This window comes from Eulemur rufifrons, chromosome 15 (assembly GCF_041146395.1).
Source record: "Eulemur rufifrons isolate Redbay chromosome 15, OSU_ERuf_1, whole genome shotgun sequence".
Taxonomy (NCBI): Eukaryota; Metazoa; Chordata; class Mammalia; order Primates; family Lemuridae; genus Eulemur; species Eulemur rufifrons.
Window position 1 is genome coordinate 101,455,488 of NC_090997.1, and position 23,116 is coordinate 101,478,603.

Here is a 23,116-nt window from a genome sequence, read left to right on the forward strand (position 1 = left end):
AACCTGCTGCTCATTCTTGTATTTTTCCTTGGCAGCAAAATTTCTGTGGTTCCTCCTACGCCACCTCCCCTCAGCGAGAGCCAGTGTGGCCGCAGCCCTTGCAGGGTAAGTGTCTGTTCTGGAGGCTTCCCTAAAGGGGGCTCGGGAGGTGGGCTGGGAACTCATGGCAAAGGGATTTGACCTTGACCAGAGCGGGACACAGAGCAAGGCAGGAGGAATGAGGCCCGACGTGAGGTTGGCCAGGGCTCCTGCCCACGTTCGGTGGCCCTGGGACCATCTGGGCTGTCCTCTGCCTGCCTCCAAGGTGTCATCTTCCCTCTCGGCATGTCGTGGGCCCTCTTCCCCACCTCTGCACTGCACCTGTGAGCGTGCGGAGGTTCTCTAGGGGTCTCGGGAAATAGGTTGACTGACAGGCGTGTGAGCATGGGAGTGCCTGTGGACGGTGAGCGTGTCTTTCGCGTGTTTGCAGGCTCTAATGTAGAGTGGACCGGCACCGTTTCTGTCCAAGGAAATTAGCTGTGGGGGAGCTGTCTGGGTTTCCCTCCTGAGAGGTGGAAATAATTATACAGATGCTCCTTGACTTATGATGGGGTTACGTCCTGATAAACCCATCGTAAGTTGAAAATGCATTTAGTACACCTACCGAACATCATAGCTTGGCCCAGCCTACCTTAAACATGCTCAGAACACTTACATTAGCCTACAGGTGAGCAAAATCAGCTAACACAAAGTAATATTTTATAATAATAAAAATAAAAATTCAAAATTCAAAATATAGTTTCTACTGAATGTGTACTGCTTTCACACCATTGCAAAGCCAAAAAGTCATAAGTTGGGGACTGTCTGTGTTCACCTGGCTTGCCTCTGATGGCCTTGTGAGGTATTAACAAAATGACGTCTAAACTAGCACTTGGAGACTGTACGGTGCCATAGGAAGCTATGATCTTGATTCTCTTCACTGTTCCTGGATAAATTCCTGGAGCAACTGTATCCGTATATGGGAGAATACGGGAGCTGATCATAATCCCAAAAGACACAATGCTAAATGCCATAATCCTGCCTGTTGAAATTCTGAAAGATCAAAATCCCGAAAATATACTTCTGGAAAAAATAATCAGATTCTTTAAAAGATAATTTATTTACATTTTTAAAAGGGCAGGTGTTTGAGAAACATGAAAATAGAACAAAACACTTCACAGGCCACTTCAGACAATAAAATAGGCAACAATAACATATATTTTGGGGGAGGGAAGGAGGCAAAAAAATTAAAAACAAAAATATATTTTTACAAGCATAAACACTCAGGTGTACTAATGACAGTCACATGGGTATCACTTTTATGAGCAGATGAGCCATATTCATAAAGAAATAGGTCAAAAAGGGAAATGTGTATATACACATCACTACGGTTGGTGGTTGTGTGTATCCAGCTTTACAAAGGTGGTCGTCTGGAACACTGTGATAAACAACCTAAGTCTTTGATAAGAGTGATCAGAAACCACCATGGGTCACCACTGCACATTCGGTTGCCCAAAGAACTGAGACCTCTAGAAATTTTATCTTTCACAAATGCAGATGTACTGAGGAAGTTTTTACATTTTTACTACGTGTACACACGATGCATATACACACAGTCAACGTTGTGATGATATGCTTTGGTGGAGTCAAGTTTGCAAAAAGTGCATGAAGTGAACTAGAACCCTCCAAAAGTCTCTATACATTTATGCCTCCAGTGTTGGAAACGATGCAAAGACGAAGTATGTAGCCATAAACACCTCTTTACACCATACTTAATTTCTATATAAGGACAGCAAGATTCCTCCTAACAGATGTAACTATCCTATGATTGGGATTTTGGGGATTTTAGATGTTAGGGATTTTAGACTTTGGGGATTTAGACTTTAGGGATTTTGATATTTCAGGATTTCAACATTCAGGATTATGGCTTTTGAGATTGTGTCTTTCAGGATCCTGGTCCAAACCGGAGAATATACACTGTCTGATGATAAGAGAGAAAAAATACATATATTCTTTTCTAATGTCAAACTTAGACTCCAGGGTGACCTTCAAAATCCTGCTCTACTTTCTCCTTGAGATTTTAAATTCTCCAAAGTCATTCTAGTACCTATGTGCTCAAGACATACTCATTGGCTAGATGGATGATTGGATGGATGGTTGGTGGATGAGTGGGTGGGAGGATGGTTGGATGGGTGGGTAGATGGATGAGATTTGGAGAGGGAAGTGACCTCCTTTCTGTTGTTCTCTCTCCCTTTTTCTTCTCTCTTCTGCTTTGGGAGGCAGAACTCCTTGGTTCTAGACTGGTCACCTTGTGCCTTTCCCCCACCTTGGCCCCCTTATCACATGCGTTCTGCCCATGCTGGCATCCCTTCTGCGTGGAGTTGGCGTGGGGCCAGAAGAGAAAGGAGGTTAAACAAACAGTGATTTGCTTGAGCACGATCTTTGAGCCAGTGACATGCAGGTCATTGTTTCTAAGAGATAGTTGTCATCTTGTCAACAGCCCCCTGATGATGCTCCTTCCGTTAATATGAATGGCAGCACATGGAGGAGGGACGCTGGGTAAAGAGGGTGCCTGTCTCTTGGGAGGACTGTGCTCTCTTCACCTCCAGACACGCGTGCACACACCCACACCACATGCACCTCGAGCACCCACGCCCACGTGGACCCACACATGCCCACGCAGACACACGTCTGCCAGTGTTTTGGGGTTGCTGCCTGGAGACTGTTCAGGCGACACAGGTCATCAAGCGTAACTCTCATCTTCTCTCCTCTGTCTCTGTTTTAGTTACAGGAACTTGGTCAGTTTAAAGGATTTAATAAGTCCGTGGAAAATTTGTTTCTCTCTGTTACCACCCACATGAAAAGTAAGTAGATGCCTCGTGATATGTTCTTCCCACCGCCCTCCAGTCCAGCCGAGCCCATGGGCCAGGGCCTGGCCTATGACCTCGGCCAGACTGTCCCCGGGTGCCAGGGAAAGCCACAGCACCTGGCCCTCCAGCTCCTCCCCTGCAGAGCAGGCCTCTGGTTCCGGGTGGGGTGGGGTGGGGGATGCCACGTCAGTCCACAAGGCTGGCTCATTTTCCTCCTACTCCGGCCAAAACATGCCTAGCTCAGCATTGTGGTCAAGGGAGCTTGACACGTTGTGGACTCTGCTGAGGACCAACAAAGGGGACAAAGATAAGATTCCAGTGAGTGTAAGACCAGAGCCTGTCAAGCCGGGTGGGGCCCAGCATCTGTCATTCGAGTGGGGTAGCTTGTCCATTCTCCTTTGCTTCTTGGTAGATTTATTTGCTTCAGTTAGCGATAATCCTGCAATTTGCAGATGCAGGTAACCCAGAACTACCACTGCTTGCAATCTCGTCTCCTTCGGTGTTCTTTCTGCTCAGATATTCTTTTTCCCTGCTTATTTTACGATGCAAGTCCCAGAGAGCAGACCCTGTCTCATGTCCTCCATGAGTCGAGGGGTCCTTAGGCATCTGTTCTCTGTCACTGTGCTTCTGTTCGGCGTCTATTCAGCCGCCTTTTCTCTGTAGTTGCACGTAGATGGTCTCATTGTTGCACCTTGGCTCTGAGACAGTCTTGTTATTTGAGTTTAGTCATTAGTATTCCACACGAGTCCTGGCTCAGCTATCTCACGGTGACAATCCGTCAAAACACAGCGCTTCAGATACGCAGACGGTGACTATCTCATGCAGCGGCATGTCATCTTCTCCTTCAGAAGGTGGGGAGCGGCTGTATTTCGTGGGCCTGTTTGCTGTGCCCCTTGGAGGTTTAAGAATCAGCGCTTCCACCCCGTGGGCTCCGACAACACCCTGGCGGTGGCTCTTTTCCCCCTTCTCTGAATGTCTCTCTAGACGCACAGCCTCTCCCCAAAGCCACGTGGCTTCTGTGAATTCCTTCCCACCACTGCCGCCATGGCATTAGGGCCTTGGAGTTGGCCCCAACCCTGTCATCCCTCAGCCACGAAGTCCAAAGAGGCAGCGGGGGTGGGGGGCACACAGGCGTGGACAGCCCGGCCCTGCACACGCAGGTGCCCGCCGTGCCCACGGCTGTGGACGGCCACCCACGGCCTGCCCGTGTGTCTCCTCCCATGGCGGAGACTCCCTGTTTCGTACCCAGGTGGACTAGAGCTAGTCCCTGGGTGGGGCGTCCCTGCCCCCGCGCCATGACCTGTGTCCCCCACCCTTCCTCAGCCCAGAGGCAGGGGTAGAAGAAAACCCGCTTTCTGGCTCCTGGGAAAATACCCCCAGGCCTCAGACCCTTCCTGAGTGCCTTCTGCTGGTTCCGCTGGGATGGGACATGTGGCTGCACACGCCCTTCACCCTGTCCCTGCCACAGGACGGGTGGCGTCTGTCTTGGCGCCGATTCCTGCTGCTTCAGGTTTCGAGCTTTCCTTGAGTGTCCCTCTCGACCATTTTTGCTGCCTGTTTCCCTGCAGAAGCGTGTGGAGGAAGCTGGGCTCTGGCGGGGAGGAAGTCAGGTTGGCACCTGGGGCCGGCGGGGAGGGGCTGTGACAGGGCAACTCTTGGGGCGATGGCCGCAGCGCTGCAGGGGGCCTTGCGCCCCCGGGGTTTGGGCGCTGACGCAGAATTACAGCCTCTGCTGCCGAAGTTGCCCAGCGAAGTCAGAACAGCTGGAAGGAAGGAGTTGTTCCAGCCTCTTCTGTGGTCAGTGGATTTCTGGGCACTGTCAGCATTATAGTCCCTGAGAGGGAGAAGAGGGACTGAGAATGTTGATTCTTGCCCAGGAGCAAACTATGTTTCTTTCTGTCCCTTTTCCTGTCCCCCGGTAGGACCGAGACATAAGCCTGATTGTTAGACTCTGAATGGCTTAGGAAAGCTCTTCCTCCCTGCTGGTCTGTAAACTTCAAATGGACTAAATGGACCCAGGTTTTAGGGGGCACTGATCAGATAGTGGGGGGCCCTGCCCCTCCTGAGGGCTTAGGAACGAGCCTCTCACACCTGCACGGCCCAGGCTGGCATTTGGCCACCTGAGCAGGCGCCTCACTGTGCCTACTTTGAGGACCTGGCACATGCTAGTCCCTTTGAGCTGCCGGGTGTGGAGAGATGCCCCAGCGTCCCTGGCGGGCGGCCCTGAGACCCGGCAGCGCTGTCAGAGGAGAGCCTCGCAGAGTCCTGGGGGGAGGGTGAACACCCCGGGGATCGGGGAGCGAGTGCGGATTTCCCTCTCCTCTGGGACAAGAGAGATGCTCCAAGACGTACCCCTGGGCAGTGCGGGCAGGAGATAACTAACAAACGAACGGCAAGAGGAAAGGGGACTCACCGAATAACGTCCCGATGGGTGGGGCAGGAAACAAACGGGGTCTGGAGCCCCTGAGATACGGGTGCTAGATGCACCGCCAGAAATGCACGCCGGTATCAAACAAAAGTAAAATGTTTCATTCATGAATTTAATATTGATTACATGTTTTGACAATATTTTGGGTATATTATGTTAAATATAGAATTTTACCTGTCTCTATTTACTTTTTTAATATGGCTACTATAAAATTTAAAATTACATGTATGCAGCCCTGCCGTAGAGACAGTTTTAAGAAGCATGTTTGAGAGAAACAAGGCTCTCGAGGGAAAAGGAAGTGTTTTTGGAGGAAGAAACCATCGTTGAGGTGGTTCTCTCACTTGTGTGTGTGGCCTCCTTCCTTCGTACTTTCCTCATCGTTATTCTAGACCACTCTTATGCTGCAAATTTTTTAAAAGGGTTTGCTTACTAAATGGTTATAAGGGTATCCCAAATCTTATTTTTACCTCGTTTCAAAGAGTCACAAGGAATAGTGTTTAGTTATAAAACCTTTGTAAGGAAGCCCTAAAAAGCCGGCTGGCTTGGGGGGCTGCCGTCTTCGCGTTTGGGCGAGCGCACACGCGTACGTGTGGCGCGGAGTGCAGGGCAGCTTGGGTGGAAGAGTTTCTTTTAACTCCCCCCTCCACCCACCCCTGACAGTGGCTCTGCACCCTCCCCACCCCCAGGCGTGTGGCCAGTGTGACCACAGGGGAATCCCTGAAGGAACCCAGTCCTCTCCTGCGTCCAGCCCAGTGTCGAGTCACCCTCCTGGTCCCTCCATGCTTGACGGGGCACGTGCTGCCTTTGCTCCTCCATGCACTTTGCCCTCCTGGGACCTTGGGCCCCCTGTCCGTGGGCTGTGGGTCCCCAGAAGAGGCTCCCGCAGGTCTCTGCAAAGCTGTGGGTTCCCCCTGTCATCCCTTGTATTTGTTTTTTAGAGCTCTCCAAGTCCCAGAATGACATGACTTCTGAGAAGCATCTTCTGACCACGGGCCCCAGGCAGTGTGTAGCCCGGACGGAGAGACGGAGCCAGTCTGACACTGCTGTCAACGTCACCACCAGGGTACCTGAGGCCCCCCAGGCCTCTGCGCCAGTCACCTTCATGTGTCTCTTCAGAGCTCTCCAGCCCATTTTCTCTGTAGATTTCCTTTTCCTTTTGTTTTGTAGCAAAACATTTAGCAGTCAGAGAAACGTAATGACAAGCTCCTCTATTTGGGCAGGCCTGGCTGAGGGAAGGTCAGAGTTCAAGATGGGTCTGGAAAGCCGTTCGGAGCAGGGAAGGCTTGGACCTAACCACCGGCCCCTGGGCTCCCTGCTGGGTTCAAGGCCACACCAAGGGCAAAGGGCATCCTGCAGGGCTGACGCTTGCTGAGCTATTCCTGGGATCTGCCAGTCCCTCACCGAGGATTAAGAGGGCTTCCTGCTCCCATTCAAGACCAGTGATCTTTGGTTAAAATCTGAGCAGGTCTCTGATTGAAACTACTGCAAATACAAATGCTGCACAGTCGTGCTCAAGCATGACGGGGACTCTTTCCCCAGGTCTCTGAACCACAGGAGAGAGCTCGCCTGATAAAGGCTTTTAGGGAAAGAGTTACTCCGGCTTTCCACCAGGATGAACCAGACCTTAAGCAAATGCACCAGGGCATGAGAGAAATCTGACTTTAGAACCAGAAACCCTGGGTTCTAGTTTCGCTGAGGTGCCCTCCTGGCTGGCAGGCGCCACTAGCTGTTGTTTACAGGGTTGCCCTGGTCAGCTGAACGGGGCAGGTACCCCTTCTCTGTGGCTGTGGGCTCCACTCGAGATGTCCCCAGACAGACTCTTTTATGCGAGGGTGTGAGGTCAGCCCCACTCTCCTGCTGGGACTGGTACAGGTGCTGTCGGGGTTTCACACCTGCCTCCAGCACTACCCTCCACCCCAGCCCTGTGCCCCTCCGCAAAGTGAAGATGATAGTAATTAACACCTGTTCTGCCCACAGCACAGAGTGTTTATAAACATCCAGTGAGATAATATAGTATCTAATTTGCCGTGTAGATATGTTTTCTAAATTGCCTGCATTTGTTGTTACGTGCTCTCCGAGCTTTACCTGGGCTGTCTCATTTTATTCTTGTAACTTCCCTATCAGGTAGGTATTGCCTGTAGCCTCCCCCCGCCCCCCCATTTCACGGTTAGGGAAACTGAAACTCGGAGAGATTAAGTCACATGCCCGAGGTTATACAGCCAGGAAGGTGGTGGCCTGAGGCTCCACCCTACCCAGGCTTGGTTTGGAGGCTGAGCTCTGAGGCAGTTCTCAACCTTCGAGTGTGCAGGTGTATGGGAGTCACTTGGGCTCTGGTTAAAATGCAGGTTGCAAATCTGTAGATCCAGGTCGGGCGTGGGACGCAGAGCCTCAGATGTGTGTCTAGCGAGCCCTGGGGACCAGGTGAGGTTGATGCTGCTGGTCCTCAGACCACACTTTAGGAGTGAGGCGTCTGGAGGAGCTGAAACATGTCTGGCAGGCCTTTGCAATTCTAAAGCACAAAGGTTAGTTCCCACTGGCTTCCCGGGCCACGGAGGGGCCGTGCTAACTGCTGTCCCGGAATCAACTCCTTTTCCCTAAGTGAAACAGCTCAAGGAGACAGTGTCCATTTATGAAGCAGTGTGTTCTGGGCATGGTAGCAGCATTTTTTACACACTTTGTCACACGCAGTTCCTACAAAATTCCTGAGAAAGATGTTACTCCCATGGTAAAGATCGAGAATTGAGTTTTAGTGAGAGGTTAACCAACTTGTCCAGTATTGCCTAGAGAATAAAATACAGAGCAGGGAGCAGAACTCAGGTCTGAAGGATTCTAAATTCTCACGTTTTATATCCATGTAAGGAGGACAGATGGGAACCACTGCAGAAAAAGTGTTCAGGAAGGGGGTTCTAGAAGTGTAATTCTCTTGCTCTTCTGGGTCAGGTGAGGCCACCCAGGTGATAACATTGACTAGGGGTTAGCCACATCCCCAGCGCTGTTCTTGGTGTAAAGCCCTCATGGGTATTTAACCTTTTTAATCCTTAAAACAACCCTGTGATGTTCGTGCTATTACTGTCCCCATTAAAGATGGGGACACTGGGACAAAGAGGTGACCAAGAGCTAGGCAGAGCCAGCTCCAGAGACCTCCCACGCCACCCCGCTGAGGGAGACATGGCACATGTCCCATTTGTGATGAGATGTGCTGTGAGGTGAGGCCCCCAAGCACCCACAGGCTCACCTTGTGGCGTCTGGATGACATGACGGCATCCTCGGCATGCCCGCTGCCCTGCTGCGTGCGCTCGGCACAGAGCCTGCCCTGCGCTCACCCAGGTTGCCTGGTGGGCTAAGGGAGGTCAGGTAGAGGTGAGAGCCCCACTCACGCAGACGCCCTGTGACGTGCGTGTCGCTTCACTGCCGTGCTCTTGGCAGGACATGCTTGTGACTCTCTGCAGCCCTTCTCTCTTCCCACCTTAATTGAGGATGTGGCCATTTTTAGGAGCAGTTTACCCAGATGTTTACACAGTACTCAGCAATCATGGCATGATCTATAAATGCTAAATAATTATTGGGTTGAAATATAAGGAGTGTATCTTTAAGTAGGACATTCGTCAGACTGCAATTACACATGCCTTAGCTGGTGAGCTCACGGACATCACACCTGGTTTCGTCAGAACACTTAGGGGCATCTTGCCAACAGTTAGGCCATGTGGCGCCCCTTCTCAGAAGCAGGGATGTCAGTGCTCACCTTGCAGGTGGCTGCCCTGAGCCGCAGGAGTAGGTAACTTACTTGAATCCATGTGATGACTAGGGATGTCACCGGGGGAAAGAGCTCGAAATCTCTTCTACGCCACTTCCCTGACCCTTAAGTTTGAACCACATGTTCTGAAAATGCTCCTGCAGAGACAGATGCTCACGTAAGCCTCTGGCCAGGATTCTTCAAGAAGTGAATTCTCCTTACCTCTCCTCTCGTGTGCATCCCAGTGGGATTTTACTGGACATCTTGTGAATGGGTGCTTGATCTCTATTGGCCTTAAAAACATGCACCTGCTAACAGGAAGGAGGCACTGTCAGAAGGGGCTGTCCCTGGGCAGGGGTCGAGGACAGAGGTGGAGAAGGATGACTTTGTCTCATTCTGCTCTCCTCTGTGTCACGGGAAGCTCTCCCCACAGATGCCTGAAATCTAAGGAGGCAGCCCCCACCCAGCACTCACCTTCCCCACGTCTTCTCTTGCCCCGCCTGCTGGCTGCACCCCAAAGGCTGAGCAGGGAGAGGAGAGGGACAGCATTTGTTTCCCACTGTTTAACCCTTTGTCCTCAGATCTAAGGGCGGGTGGCGGGCTGCTTTGCAGGTGGGATTTGCCGTTGCTCAGAGCACGTCTTATGGCCCAGCCAAGTTACACCTGAGTCGGGCTTTACGTTGAAAGACAGCCCTGAGATGGAGTCTCGGAGGTGGTAGCGGTTGTTCTTCCTTCTCTTATTTCTTTGTGATCTTACTTAACATCAGCAAAAATCCCAAATACACGTATTGCTTGGTTCCAGAGAATCTGTAATTTGATTGAATGAAACCTAACATTTCTCAAGCCTCTGCATATAATGTTAAACTTAATAAATCTTTGCAGAGTAGACCTTATTCAGGGCAAATATCTTTCTCTGTAAGCTGGACAAGCTAGTTATTGAAGTTCATTAAAAGTCACAGCAGAAAAAAAATGCCTGTGCCAACGACATGGATGAGCAGCCGTTTGGGTCTCAGTGCCTCGAGTAGGCACCGACCCTCACACCGTCAACCCAGCCCTTTGGAACGTACCAGGGAAGAGTTGCACACACACAATTTCAAGTTAGATTCCTAAGTCCATCAAAATAGGTATGTCTTTCAGAATAGTATTGACTTTTCTAATAATTTTTACATGTTTGTATTTAAGCTTCATTCAAGATTTCCCAGAGTCCTGACATACTGAGCAGCATGTCCTTCCCTGGCCCTGAATTCGACCTGCTGTGTAATTACCATTGCAAAGATAGTTCTCTTCCTTTTTGGAACTTTCTGCCATCAGTTTGGTTATGATTCAAAAAATATAATTAAGTCTATAATAAAAACTATATGCGTCATCTCTGGCTCCATAACAAAATGCCGTAGACTAGCTGGCTTCAACAACTGACATTTATTTTATCACAGTTCTGAAGTCTGAGGTCAGGGTGCCAGGAAGTGGAGGGTCCGGCGGGGGCCTTTTCCTGACTTGTAGGCAGCTGCCTCCTTGCTGTGTCCTGACACGGGCATGGGTTAGGAAGTGGGCTCACTGATGTCACTTCCTACAAGGGCACTAATCCTCTCATTCCTACAGAGAAGACCCCACCCTCGGTTCCCCTAACCCCAATTACCTCCCAAAGTCCCCCTCTCCAGATACTGTCACACTGGAGCCAGGGCTTCAACATGGGGATTTGGGGGACAAAATTCAGTCCATAGTAAACACCTAGGAGGCACAAGGCTTTATATTAATGTTTATCTCCATTTTATTCTTTCTGTCCCTGTCTGACTGTGTATCAGTTTCCTCGCACACTGCCCTGGATCTTCCTCATGCCCCACGGCCCCGCCGAGGAGGGCAGCCTTGCTGGGCACCTCCCTCTTTCCTCTTCGCTCACCCACGGCCTCGACCTCTCCCCCTCTGCCCCTTTCTCCTCAGCCTACAAATAGGCCCCGATCTTCCTAACCCCAGAAAATAAAAGCAACATCTTTTGAAGGTTTCCTGGTCAAGTTGCTCTTCCATTTGCATCTTTGTGGGCAGGATTCCTGGAGGCCTGGTGTCTACCCTGGCTCTTCTTGCCCTCCCTGCTGGGCACTTCTGATTCCCTGTCCTTGAAGCACTCGTGGTCCAGCCTCTGGAACTCCCCAAGGACGCCCTGATGGACAAGGCGGGTGGCCGCCGGTCAGCCTTGCCCTCCGCCATGTGCTGTCCCATTTGGCGTGGTGACGTCCATTGTCTTCTCTAAAAAATGATTTTATTGCTTTGCTTTATAATGAGACCTACGCCTACTGCTACTGAAAATTTAGGAAGCATAGAGGAGGAGGAGGAGTAGGAGGAGAGGAAGTGTGCACGTTAGCCCCAGCGAGACACTTGGTGTACACACAGACACTCACTTAACAGAAGTGTCACGTTACCACGTACCATGCCATTGCTTTTGGAAAAAACCTAACTTTATGTTTTAATTCTTTCCGTGCCAATACAGATATTTTGTCATTTTTAACAGCTACTTTTAGGGCTTTTAACCCCGCTACCACGTTGCCCTCCTCTGAGGGTGACGCGGTTTACACGGCCACTGGCGGTGCCGTCACCACGGTCCAGCACTTGCCGATGCTCCGCTGTAACCTTTTCCCGCCTCCGTGTTTTTATCGTAATAAAATAACATGGAATTCGCCATCTCGGCCATTTTGAAGGTACAGTCTGGTGGCGTCACACTCGTGACGTGCCGCCATCTCCACCATCTGTCTCCAGAACCGTTCCCACCTTATACAACTGAACTTTATACTTTTAGTGTCAATATTGGCCAGTTTAATGGGTAATGTTTTAAATTTTGCATTCCTTTAATTTCAGCTAAGCTTTTCTTCATACTTTTTTCTCCTTTTGGAACACCCTTCCTTCTCGAAATCCTCCCTTCGGAGCTGCTGGCTCGCCTACCCTTGGTCTCCTTCACTGCGGCTTTGGTGTGGGGGTCTCTGCCCACGTTTAGTGTCCCCTTGGACACCCCACACACCCCTGCCCGCTCCAGATCTCACCCTGTCTCTGCATCCTGGCCTCTCGAGTCTCTGCAGGCCTAGGGACGTGCTTCTTTCTCAGCCATCGTGTCGGCTGCTCTAGTTGGGGCACCACACCTCTTGGGTGACCCCTGCCAGCCTTCAGCACCCCTCAGGTCACAGCCCTGCTGAAGATCGCCCCGGATGCTCCCACCCTGAATAAACACTCCCTCCCCTCTTCCCCGTGGACTTGGCTGGTGCCTCCGTGTTAATGGTGTGTTTCTCTTTTACTACCTGGGGAGTCCCTGGAGAGCAGACATTGCGTCTCCCCCCCCTCCTCCCCCCTCCCCCCCAGGACTCAGTGGGGGATTCAGTATAGTGCTGCTCAGCAAGCGCCTGTGGAGGTGAGTGGGTGTTGTGGAGGTTGAGAGCAGGAGTGATATTCGTGCGTCGGGGGTAGTCCTTTCTTTCATTTACTCTCTCAGCTAACCCTTCTGTAACGGGTACAGCTATGCTTTCTGATATGGCAGTCACTATAACCTATAACTGTATATATTATAGAAGTGTCCACTGTTAGCAAAGTATTTTTATGAGATGTAGAAACATATTTTGATTTTTCCCTTTCTATGAGCATGTTAGAGCTAAAACTCCGCTTATCAAGCTGCTACTATATTTCACTTGATTAAACGCCAGGATCATTATTAAGGCTAAAATCTGGACTTTGTTAAAACTTTTACTCATCCCTAAGTAACCCACCCATCACTGTTCGTGACAAAACTGGCTGGTGTCTGCCCCTGGGCCCCGAGGGGTGGGTGCCTTTATCCAGACAGAAGTGCGTCCTGCTCAGCAACCAGGAGTTGGCATGTTATCAAGTGGTGGGTGCGGGCTGTGTGTGCTGAACAAAACCAAGCTGGGATGCAGGCTATGATATTAATTTCGTTTTTCCTTCTCCAGAAGGTCACCGCAGCAGACGTTCTGAAGCCTCTCCAGCAAGAGGACCCCAGATATGCTACTCTCCCTGTCGTGAAGCAAGGGCATCTCTCCGCCAGTCCCACGCCCGGCAGGTCGTTCTCTGGAGGCTCGAGACACGTGAGTCTCATCCCAGTGTGCTCAGCACGTGGAGCAGGGTTGTCACGATGCAGGTAGACGGAGGAATGAGCTGTTGTCTTGAGATAAAGTGAAACGTGTCAATAGAGCTTGGAAAGGATGTTTTATTTAGATCTGGAGCTGGAAAAACACTTGCTGTGCTTTGAGGGTGGTCTTTCTTTTTTACAACATCTTGTGAACATTTTCATACATAGAGGAATTAATAACAAAATAGTCTTTTGATTTTTTGGTGTTTTTAATTTTGATAAAGTCTAATTAAAAAAATTTTTCTTTCATGATTATTTCTGTGTCTTGTCCATCCACAAGCTGTGCAGATGTTCTCCTGTGTGTTCATCTAGAAGCTTTTAAAAGTTTAACTTTTATGTTTAGGTCTGTGCTGCAGCTAATTATTATGTTATCATCATTTGTGAATGGTGTAAGGTGGAGATTGAGGCTCATTTTTTTCTATATGGATATTTAGTTAATTTGGTACTATTTGTGTGAAAAAGGCTATCATTTCCCCCAGTGAATTTTGGTGTCTTCGTTGCAAACCAAGTGGCCGCATAAGTGTGGGTCTTTGCTCGGCTTTCTGTTCCGTTCCACCTGTCTCTTCGTGCTCATGCCTAGACCCTGCCGTCTTGAGTACTGTAGCTTTGCAGTAAGTCCTGAAGTTGGATGGTGTAAGTCCTCCGACTTGGTTCTTCTTTTCCAAGATTGCTTTGTGATGTTTAAAATGTATTCTCTGTGTATAGGCAGGTATTTTCATTCATTCATTTATTTAAAAACGTTAATTGAATGCTTACTTTATGCCTAGAATTGTGACACATGGTATAGTAGCTGGAGCCCTGGATGAGGGGTCTTGAGGCCTCAATTAATAGTTGTCTTATCCGTTTGTGCTGCAATAACTGAATGCCACGGGCTGAGTACTTTATAAACAAAAGAATGTTTCTCTTGGTTCTGGAGGCTGTGAAGTCCAAGATCAAGGCGCCAGCAAGATTGGTGTCTGGCAAAGACCCGTCCCTCCTAGGTGGCTGCATCTAACGGTCCTCACTTGGCGGGAGGGCTGGGAGGGCGAGAGGGCCAAATGCTGTGCCAGGCCTCCCTCATACAGGTCTTCATTCCATTCACTAGGGCTTCGTTCTCATGACTTAATCACCTCCTAAAGGCCTCACATTGACAATTACATTTCAACACGTGAATTTTGGAGGGGACATAAACATTCAAACTATAGCAACAGTCATGGTTCTTTTAGTTACTATATGATTTTAGACAATCGCGAAAACTCTAGACTGCAGAGTCCTCATCAGGGAAACGGGCATCAAGGTTCTTTTTATTTTACCAGAATGCGTTGAGAATTCGATGAGTGCATGCGTTCCATGGTGCACTACAGTGTAAGGACCCAGCCTGTTGGGTACAGTGTGTACTGTTTGGCTAAGGGGTGGGGTACACCAAAAGCCCAGACTTCACCACTACACAAAATATCAACGTAACATAACTGTGCTTGTACCCCCTAAATCTATTTAAAAAAAAAAAAAAAAAGAACCCAGTCTCTAGAAGCTGACTTTTTGGTTCACATTCCAGCTCCTCCAGTGGCAAGGACTGGGATCCAGAGCAGGTCCTTTAACCAGTCCACGCCTCGGGCTGGTTGTGTTTTTATGTAAAATGGTGCTTGGCGTTACAGTCTTGCACTTCTCCATGTGTGTGAACGTGTGTGGAGCATGCACAGGTTGTGGCAGAAGCGGCCAGACCAAGCATTGAAGAAGGGCAGCTGGCACCACGACTCAACCCACTAGGGCCCCATCCAGCCCTTCACCAGCTTCCGTGGGTGCCCCGCCTCCCTCGAGGCCACTGCTCTGGCCTCGGGAGCACTGACGTCACCTGGGAGCTTGTCAGGACGACGAATTTCAGGCCTGCCACAGGCCCACGGAGTGCCGTGTGTACCTGAACAAGCCAGTAGTTTCCATGCACAGTCAGGTTTGAGAAACACTAGTCGGGCCCTGGCAGTTTCAAACCTTGAGTAAAATGAGTAACTTGTTACGGATTCTTGAGCAGTTTAGGGCTTTGCTGCCCAACGCAGGGGCCGTCAGTCCCAAGTGGCTACTGAGCACTCAAAGCACGGCAAGTCTGAATCCAGATATTCCGTGAGTGTAAAGTCCACCCTGGATTTTGAAGACTTTAGTATGAAAAGGTGAAATATCTCATTAATAATTTTTACTTTGATACATATTGACATAGCATTTTGGATATACTAGATTATTAAAATATACTATTAAAATTATTTTCACTTATTCCTCTTTTTTTAATGTGGCTACTGGAGAATTTTGAATCATGTATTTGGCTGACATTGCGTTTCTGTTGGATGCGTCGGTCTGGATCCTACTATTGTGCATTAAGTAGCGCCTGGAGTACAAGCTCTTCTCCTGGGGTTCTCTGGAACAGCGTCCAAGATGTTCTGGGCACGTGCCTCGGTGCACTATCCTGGGAAGAACGTTGTTTTCATCCAGTTCCCAAATGGGCCTGTGGACCCACACGGCTCTCAAGCACAAATGCCGTTCACACACGTCCCCTCGTCCCCTCGTGGAACCCTCGCGGCTCCCTGCCGAGTGCAGCCCCTACCCCCGCTCACACAGCAGAGCCAGGACCCACATCTCTGACTGCTGAGGCCCATCTTAGTCCATCTGGGCTGCTATAACAGAATACCATAGCCCGGGTGGCTTGTAAACCACAGAAACTTACTTCTCACAGTTCTGGAGGCTGCAAGTCCAAGACTAAGGTGCTGGCAGAATTGATGTCTGGTGAGGGCCCATTTCCTAGTCAAAGATGATGCCTTTTCTCTGTGTCCTCACAGGTAGAAGGGACAGGCAGCTGCCTTGGGCCTCTTTTAAGAAGTCAGTACCCACGTTCAGGAGGCTCCACCCTCATGATCTAACAAAGGCCCCACCTCCTAATATCATTGCCTTGGAGGTGACGGTTTCGACACATGAATTTGGGGCGCACATATTCAGACCCTAGCGAGCCCTGACCCTCTGCTTCCTGGACGCCCTTCTCATTTGAGAAACCGAAGCAGTGAGCTTTGCAGCCTGTGGTGGCCCTGCCAGGCTGTTTCAGAGAGCTTGCACCTCAGCACAGCTTAGCACCTTCCCTCATGACAAGGTGGCGTTTATAGGTGAGAACAGTTCAGACAGAGGGACAGCCTGAGCCAACGCTTCCCTGAGGGTGAGGCATGCAAGGGTGGCTCCAGAATCTTCTCTCCAAGGGTTGAACCCTGAGATGGGTATGACACAGCGCAAAGAGTGGCCCCAGGGAGGCTTCTCCAAGGCCCGCCTGAAGGTTTGCCCCCACCCGGGTGATGGGGGCGCACCAAGGAGTCCAGCCAGTCTGAGCCGGTGTTGGGGTCAGTCAAGGCTGACGGGGAGCTGAGGCTGCAATTTCCAAAAGAGCCAATGGGGCAGTTTTCCCTGATCTGCCCAGAGTCCCACTAGATTGGACTCTAAGCTACTTCAGGGGCCAGGATCATGTCTTTGTGGTTTCAGAAATGGACACGTAGCCACATACATGGGCTAGGATCCGCCCCTGATGGTCCGGGGGTCCTGAGGGACCTGCCCCCGCCCTCCCCCTTGCTCACTCCACTCAACCACGAGCAGCTCGCTGGTCCTGGAGGCCCAGACACATCCTGATCCCCGGCGTTTCTGCACTGGTCCCTCTCCAGACATCGCGAATTCACACACTCCCTCCCTTCAAGTCTTTGCTCCAAGCTGCCCCCCAGGGAGGTGCCCCCATCCCATTCTCCCTTCCATGCTCTGTTTATCCATTGTTCTCATCACCTTCCTGATGCTTGGAATTGGCTTATCTGTTGGGTATTTTCTATCCCCCCTCCCCACTAGACTGGGATTCCCAAGTGCCTTGAGCTGTGCCTGACAGTTAAATGGTCTTGATACATATTTGTTCAGTGATTGGATTGATCCTAATCGGAGCTGTGGTTTACTGAAAGCCTGTTGTGGACGCTTCACATCTCAGTCATTCTCACCACGATCTTTCACGGAAGATATTATCCCATCTCACAAATGAGGAACCTGAGATTAAGTGACTTGCCAAGGTCCCGGGAGTGGAGAATGCTGATCCAACTCGGGGCCCTGGGAGCCAACACCCGGGCTTCTTGTGCTACCCTGCAGGGTTGGTTGAACTCTTACATTGAGAGGTTTTCCTGCCCCATGCCACGCGGTCTAGTGTCACCTGCTTGGGGCTGAGGCGCACCTAGTAAACCTTGAGGAGTTAGGGGCTGGGACTGGGTCAGGGAGAGGTGGGAGGAGTGAGTCTGTCTTAGTTTCTTTGCTTCTCAGGATGGTTCCTCTAAGTCATAGTGCAAAGGCAGCAGGGCTCTCTGTTCGCATCCATTTTTCTACAGTCTTCTCTGATTTGTGCCCTTAAAATCTGTGATTGTGAGATTGAATCATTATGCATTTAATTGTAACCTGTTCCTTTTAGACCAAAGCAGTGTGTGCTTGAGGAAATTAAACTCCCACCAAACAAATAACTGATTATTGCTTCTCACCCAAAGATGTTGCCTATCCTTCTGAGAGATGTTTACATTGTCTGAGAAACGAGGAACTGGGGCTAGAATAACCTTATTAAATGTTCACTCATTATAAAAATATTAATACAAACAGATAAACAGGGAGAATCATTCAACCTCCCAAGAATTCAAATCAGTGCAGAATTAAAGCAAGCTGCTATTTTGGGACCACTTCAGTAAATTTAATACAGCTCAGTGTTGGCAAGGACATGGCGCGGCAGGCATTCTTACCAACTGCTGGGGTGAACAGAAAGTGTTTACCTTTTCTGGAGGGCAATTAGCAATATATATCAAAAAGCCTTCGCAAAATATATGTTCTCTTTAATCCAGTAATTTCAGTTGCAGGAAATATTCCTTAAAAATTATCATGAATGTTGCCCAAAATGTGCATATATAGATGTTCAGGGTAGCATTATTTATAATTGTTTTGATTTTGAAAAATTGGCAACAATCAAAATGTCAAGAGAAAGTAAGTTGTGGAGTTGCAGAGAATATGCATGCAGCATGATTCTAATTGTAAAAAATCCCAAATCAGGCAGTATATTGTTTGGGGAAGATATACATACGTAATAAAACTTGGCCGGGTGCAGTGGCTCACGCCTGTAGTCCCAGCACTTTGGGAGGCTGAGGCAGGAGCATTGCTTAAGCCTGAAATTGGAGGTTACAGTGAGTTACGATCACACCACTGTGCTCCAGCCTGGGTGACAGAGTGAGGCCCCCATCTGTAAAATAAATAATAATAATAATAAAACCATCAAAAGCAAGGATGATTAGCAGACAATTTTGAAACAGCGTTTACTCAGGGATAGGAATGAGAGTGAAGTCATTTTTCTTACACTGAGGGGGGCCACATGAATGTTAACTTTGTAAATATTTTTATACCTTTGCATTATACCTACTCTTTTATATATTACACATTTCACAGTAAAAAGGACAAAAGGAGAAAGAAGGGAAAACAAAGGAAACGATTTGCTTAGCTTACAAAGGGCAGCACATTTTGTGGCATTTTCAAAAGGTGAAGAAACACTATGCTTACCACGCACAGGCGCGGTTCTGTCTTTTTGCATGCGTGAACTAACTGAGCCTCATCGTGACTCTATGGAATGGATCCCACTTTTACAGACGAGGAAACAGGCTGCAGAGGGTACGAAACTTGCTCCAGACCACACAGCCACTCAGTGTCGGGCCGGGGCTGAAACCTGCCTGGCACCACTGCGCATTGCTTTGATCACTTTGCAGTCATGTTCTCAGAGTGTTCTAGAGGATCAGGAGTTACTGTTCTTCAGAACAGCTGTGGTTTCGTCTGACTCCCAGTTTTCTGCCCTTGTCCAATAAAGGGCCTGGGGCTCTGCTTGCCGTGGCCGTAGATACATCTGTGTCCTTCAGAGGAGGTCACTGGCAAGAAGGTGCCCTGCCTACCCGGGTGGTTCTCCTTTGCTTTCACCCAGACTAACTTTTCTTTCAAGCCCAAATAGCGCTGATGACTTTAATAAAAGTTGAGCCAAATTCCTAGTTGCTCTTCTGGGCCAGAACCTTTTGCTTGGCTTAGAGTTCGAACTTGCTCAAAGGCTCTGTTCTGGCTCTAAGGAGAGCGGAGGCAGGATCCCTGCCCGAAGGCATCTCGGAGGGACACAGGTGACCGGAGGATGGGCTCTGCTCGGCTTTAAGCATCTGAGGGTGGATCCTGCCCCCTCCCCGCTGAGCAGACACAGCAGTTACTACTCAGAGACAACACTGTAAATTATGGCCCAACGAATTAGGAGCCCAGGTCCACTTCCAGCTCTGCTGATTTGCAGTGCAGTTTTGGGTGTGCCTCAACCTGCCTTGACCCTTGTTCATCTACTTAAAATGAAGGATGAGTAAGTACAGCGCTTCCCGGTGCTTTATAACTCTGGGCGCCAACCTGGATGCGCACGGCTGTGCACCTTCACACCTGTACCTGCACAGCCGGGCCCCCGGGAACAAGGCACCCAACAGGGCAGCCGGATCCCAGCGCGCTCACACGCACATCCCAGGGATGAAGTCGCCCTGTCGTGTCACCAGCTCCAGGTGCACCCCACACTGCCCGGCAGTCCTGACGTGTCTAGTGAACTCAGTTCTCTGCTCCCACACAACCATTTCACACCTTCTCCAGTCTTCTCAACCCACTTTTCCTCCTCACTCTCAGCAAACCAATCTCCCTGTTGTACGTACCAAGAGAGAAAAGAAAAGAAAAGAAAAGAAAAAAGAATCGGGTTGGATTTTCTAATCCTCTTGATGCCAAAATTAACCTACCTACATTTGCACCCAGCCGACTCTCCTTTCCCCACCCACAGTGGAAGACGCCAATTCCCCAGTGACACTTTGGATGCCCCCAGCCCCTGCGTCTCTGTACGTTGTTCTACTATGTATTCCTCGTCTCTCTCATAGACTCGACCTTTCCTCACTTGGATCCTTCCCACCAGCCTTAAACACATTCAAGTCTCTTTTAACAAAATAAAACAAATTGAGACAAAACACTCTCACTCAACTTTTCACCCGCCTCCAGCTACCATTTTTCTCTCTTTCCCAAGCTAACCTTGTCAGGGTCCTCTGCACTTGGCATTCCTGTGTTTTCTACTCCTACTCGCATGTTCACCAACCCAGTCTGGCTTTTCCCCCCTTAACCCCCAAAGGAAGCTTCCTCTGCTTGCTGCCTTTCTGTACATGTGTATTTCAGCTGCGTCTCATCTAGATACAGATAGTCAGATATTTTTAAATTCAGTCACAGCATGTTGTCTGTTCTGTTGTAATTACTAATATATTTTGGTTTAAATCTACTATCTCATCTACTTGTTTTCTATTTTTTCTTTTATCTATTTGTGGTCTGTCTTTTCCTCCTGCTTTGTGTTACTCTCTCCACCCCACTCCTTTTCATGACTCTTTTTGGATTAATCAAGTCTTCTGGCTTCTACCATTTCTCTTGGGAAATCAACTGGCTAAATCTTATTGTTTCCTTGATCAAAGGCGATAGATCCTTTTTTTTCTGCCTTTAAGAATTTGTCTTTGATTTTTCAGCAATTTTATTATGATGTCCCTGTGTGTAGTTTTATTTTTTAAAAATATTTTTCCTCTTTAATCTGTGGTTTATCACCTCTTATTAGTCTTGAAAAATTCTTAGCCATTATCTCTTCAGATATACCTTCTGCCCATTTTTTCTCTATGTGACACTCCAAACTTACATTATAATTTTTTCATTATATTTCTCTTACACTGTTTACTTTCTTTTTTTTTTTTTTTTTTTTTTTTTTGAGACAGAGTCTCACTCTGTTGCCCAGGCTAGAGTGAGTGCCGTGGCGTTAGCCTAGCTCACAGCAACCTCAAACTCCTGGGCTCAAGCGATCCTACTGCCTCAGCCTCCCGAGTAGCTGGGACTACAGGCATGCGCCACCATGCCCGGCTAATTTTTTCTATATATATTTAGCTGTCTATATAATTTCTTTCTATTTTTAGTAGAGATGGGGTCTCGCTCTTGCTCAGGCTGGTCTCGAACTCCTGAGCTCAAACGATCCGCCCACCTCGGCCTCCCAGAGTGCTAGGATTACAGGCGTGAGCCACCGCGCCCGGCCTACACTGTTTACTTTCTATTCATCTTTTTCTCTGTGCTCCACTCTAGATGCTTTCTATTGACTCATTTTCCAGTTTACCAATCCTCTCTTCAGCTATGTCTGATCTTATGTTAAATTAATTTGTAGAGTTCTTAATTTCAGTTACCTTAATTTTTAGGCCTTAGTTTATATCTGATTCTTTACTATAGATTCTAGTTCTCTGAAGAAATTCTTCTTCTTGTCGTATATTTTCTTAACCATACTAATCACAATTATTTTATAGTTCATGTCTTGTAATGCCGTTATTTGGGTCATCTGTGGGTCTGTTAGTATTGTGGTTTTTTTCCCCTCTGTTTTTGGTCACTTATTCCTAGATCGTACGAATTTAGGATGACCAATAATCCTGGTTCACCCAAGACTCTCCTGGTTTTAGCATTTCAAGTCCTGCATCCAAGGAAATTCCTTAGTCCTAAGAAAACTGCAACAGTTGGTTACTTTTAATCCTGGTACACATGGCAGTTTTTTATTGAATACTAGACATGGATATATGAAAAACTTGAGACTCAGAAAGATGTTATCTTCCTTCATAGACAATATACTTTTGCTTTCAGCAGACAACTGGAGCTGAGTCAAATAGTCTTTATCCAGTCTGGGGTTGAGCTAATTGAAAGTTGGGTTTTGGTTTTTGAGAACTGGTCCATTTCCAGTTGACTCTTCTTCCTAGTAAGAAAGCCTTTGAGGGGTCCCAACTGAAAGTCTAGATATTTACCAAGCCCCTTCTCCGTGGTAAGCCCGAACTCCAATTTTTCTCTCTAGTATGTTGAAACTTCCAAAAGCATTCTTAAGCTTCTCGGCGTCTCGGCCACAGCTTCTGAAGGGTTCAACAAACAGCTTGAGGGAAAAGCAGCATCTCGTATCTCTCTCACTTTGGTGTATTTCTCTTTGCTCAGGAACTTAGCTCAAGTTCTGCAAGGCTTCGTGGCCTGGAATGCTAAGTTTTGTCTCCCAGCCCCGTCAAACTGTTAAACACTTTGCTCAGCTCTGGAGTCTCTGAGCTATTTCATTTAAATTGACTTCTTGGCCTTCCAGCCCTGCGCTGCCCCGTGTTGCTTACTCTGGACAAATGCCTCACGGGGCAACAGGATGTCAGCCTCAGTCAATGTGCTTCTCTTCTCTGTAGCATCTTGGACACTTACGTCCTGGCCGTCTTAGTTGCTATACAGTGTCTTAAAACAATTCATTTGGTGGTTTGATTCAACTTTCTGATTGTTCTTGGCAGCAAAGTTGGTGTAATACAGTTTAGCCTGGCATAGCCTGAAGCAAAGTCCCATGATGAATGGCATTTTAGTTCTCAGAATTTTCTAGCACCTCCGTTGATCTTCCTGGTTCTTCTCCCAGGCAGCTCACACCTCTTGCCAAGCTCTGCTACCCATTCTCTCCCGTCTTCAGTTCTGACACCTCACTCATTCACGCTGTCTTACCATTCTGTGCCTTTTCCAGTGTGTAAAAATTTTAAATTGTTTTACAATTTAACAGTTGAGTGGTGTTGGCAGATGACGTTTTTCAGAGGCAGAGACTGGGTGTGGCGAAGCTGATTGTGTTCTCGGCATTAGCTAATTCAGGTTTCAGTCCCTCTGGTGAGTTGTTGGTAATGGTTTTATTTTTCTCTCTAGTGCTTCGTCTCTCTGCCCCCGGGCTTTCTAAGTTTCTTTTCGGGGTGTTTGTAGTGTGGAGCAGCTGGTTGGAAATTAGAAGTAGAAATCAGTTAGGTTTCTCTGTGCCTATCAAGTCAGTACTGGCTGCAGAGACTGGCTGCACGCAAACGGTGGCAGAGATTGAAGCACATTCAGAGTGG

General features: G+C 48.5%; 1 protein-coding gene across 2 annotated transcripts in view; it reads left to right on the plus strand.

Moving 5' to 3' along the window:
* The window catches only part of SYTL3 (synaptotagmin like 3), a 72,351-nt gene that overhangs the window by 35,592 nt on the left and 13,643 nt on the right, over positions 1 to 23,116 (plus strand). Inside the window, exons 5-8 of one of the 2 annotated variants that reach the window (XM_069488065.1) lie at positions 36 to 105; positions 2,804 to 2,882; positions 6,255 to 6,379; positions 12,991 to 13,125. In XM_069488065.1, the coding sequence (XP_069344166.1) occupies positions 36 to 105; positions 2,804 to 2,882; positions 6,255 to 6,379; positions 12,991 to 13,125 (409 nt within the window). The remainder of the gene's footprint in view (positions 1 to 35; positions 106 to 2,803; positions 2,883 to 6,254; positions 6,380 to 12,990; positions 13,126 to 23,116) is intronic. The other variant, XM_069488066.1, reaches the window with a different exon arrangement.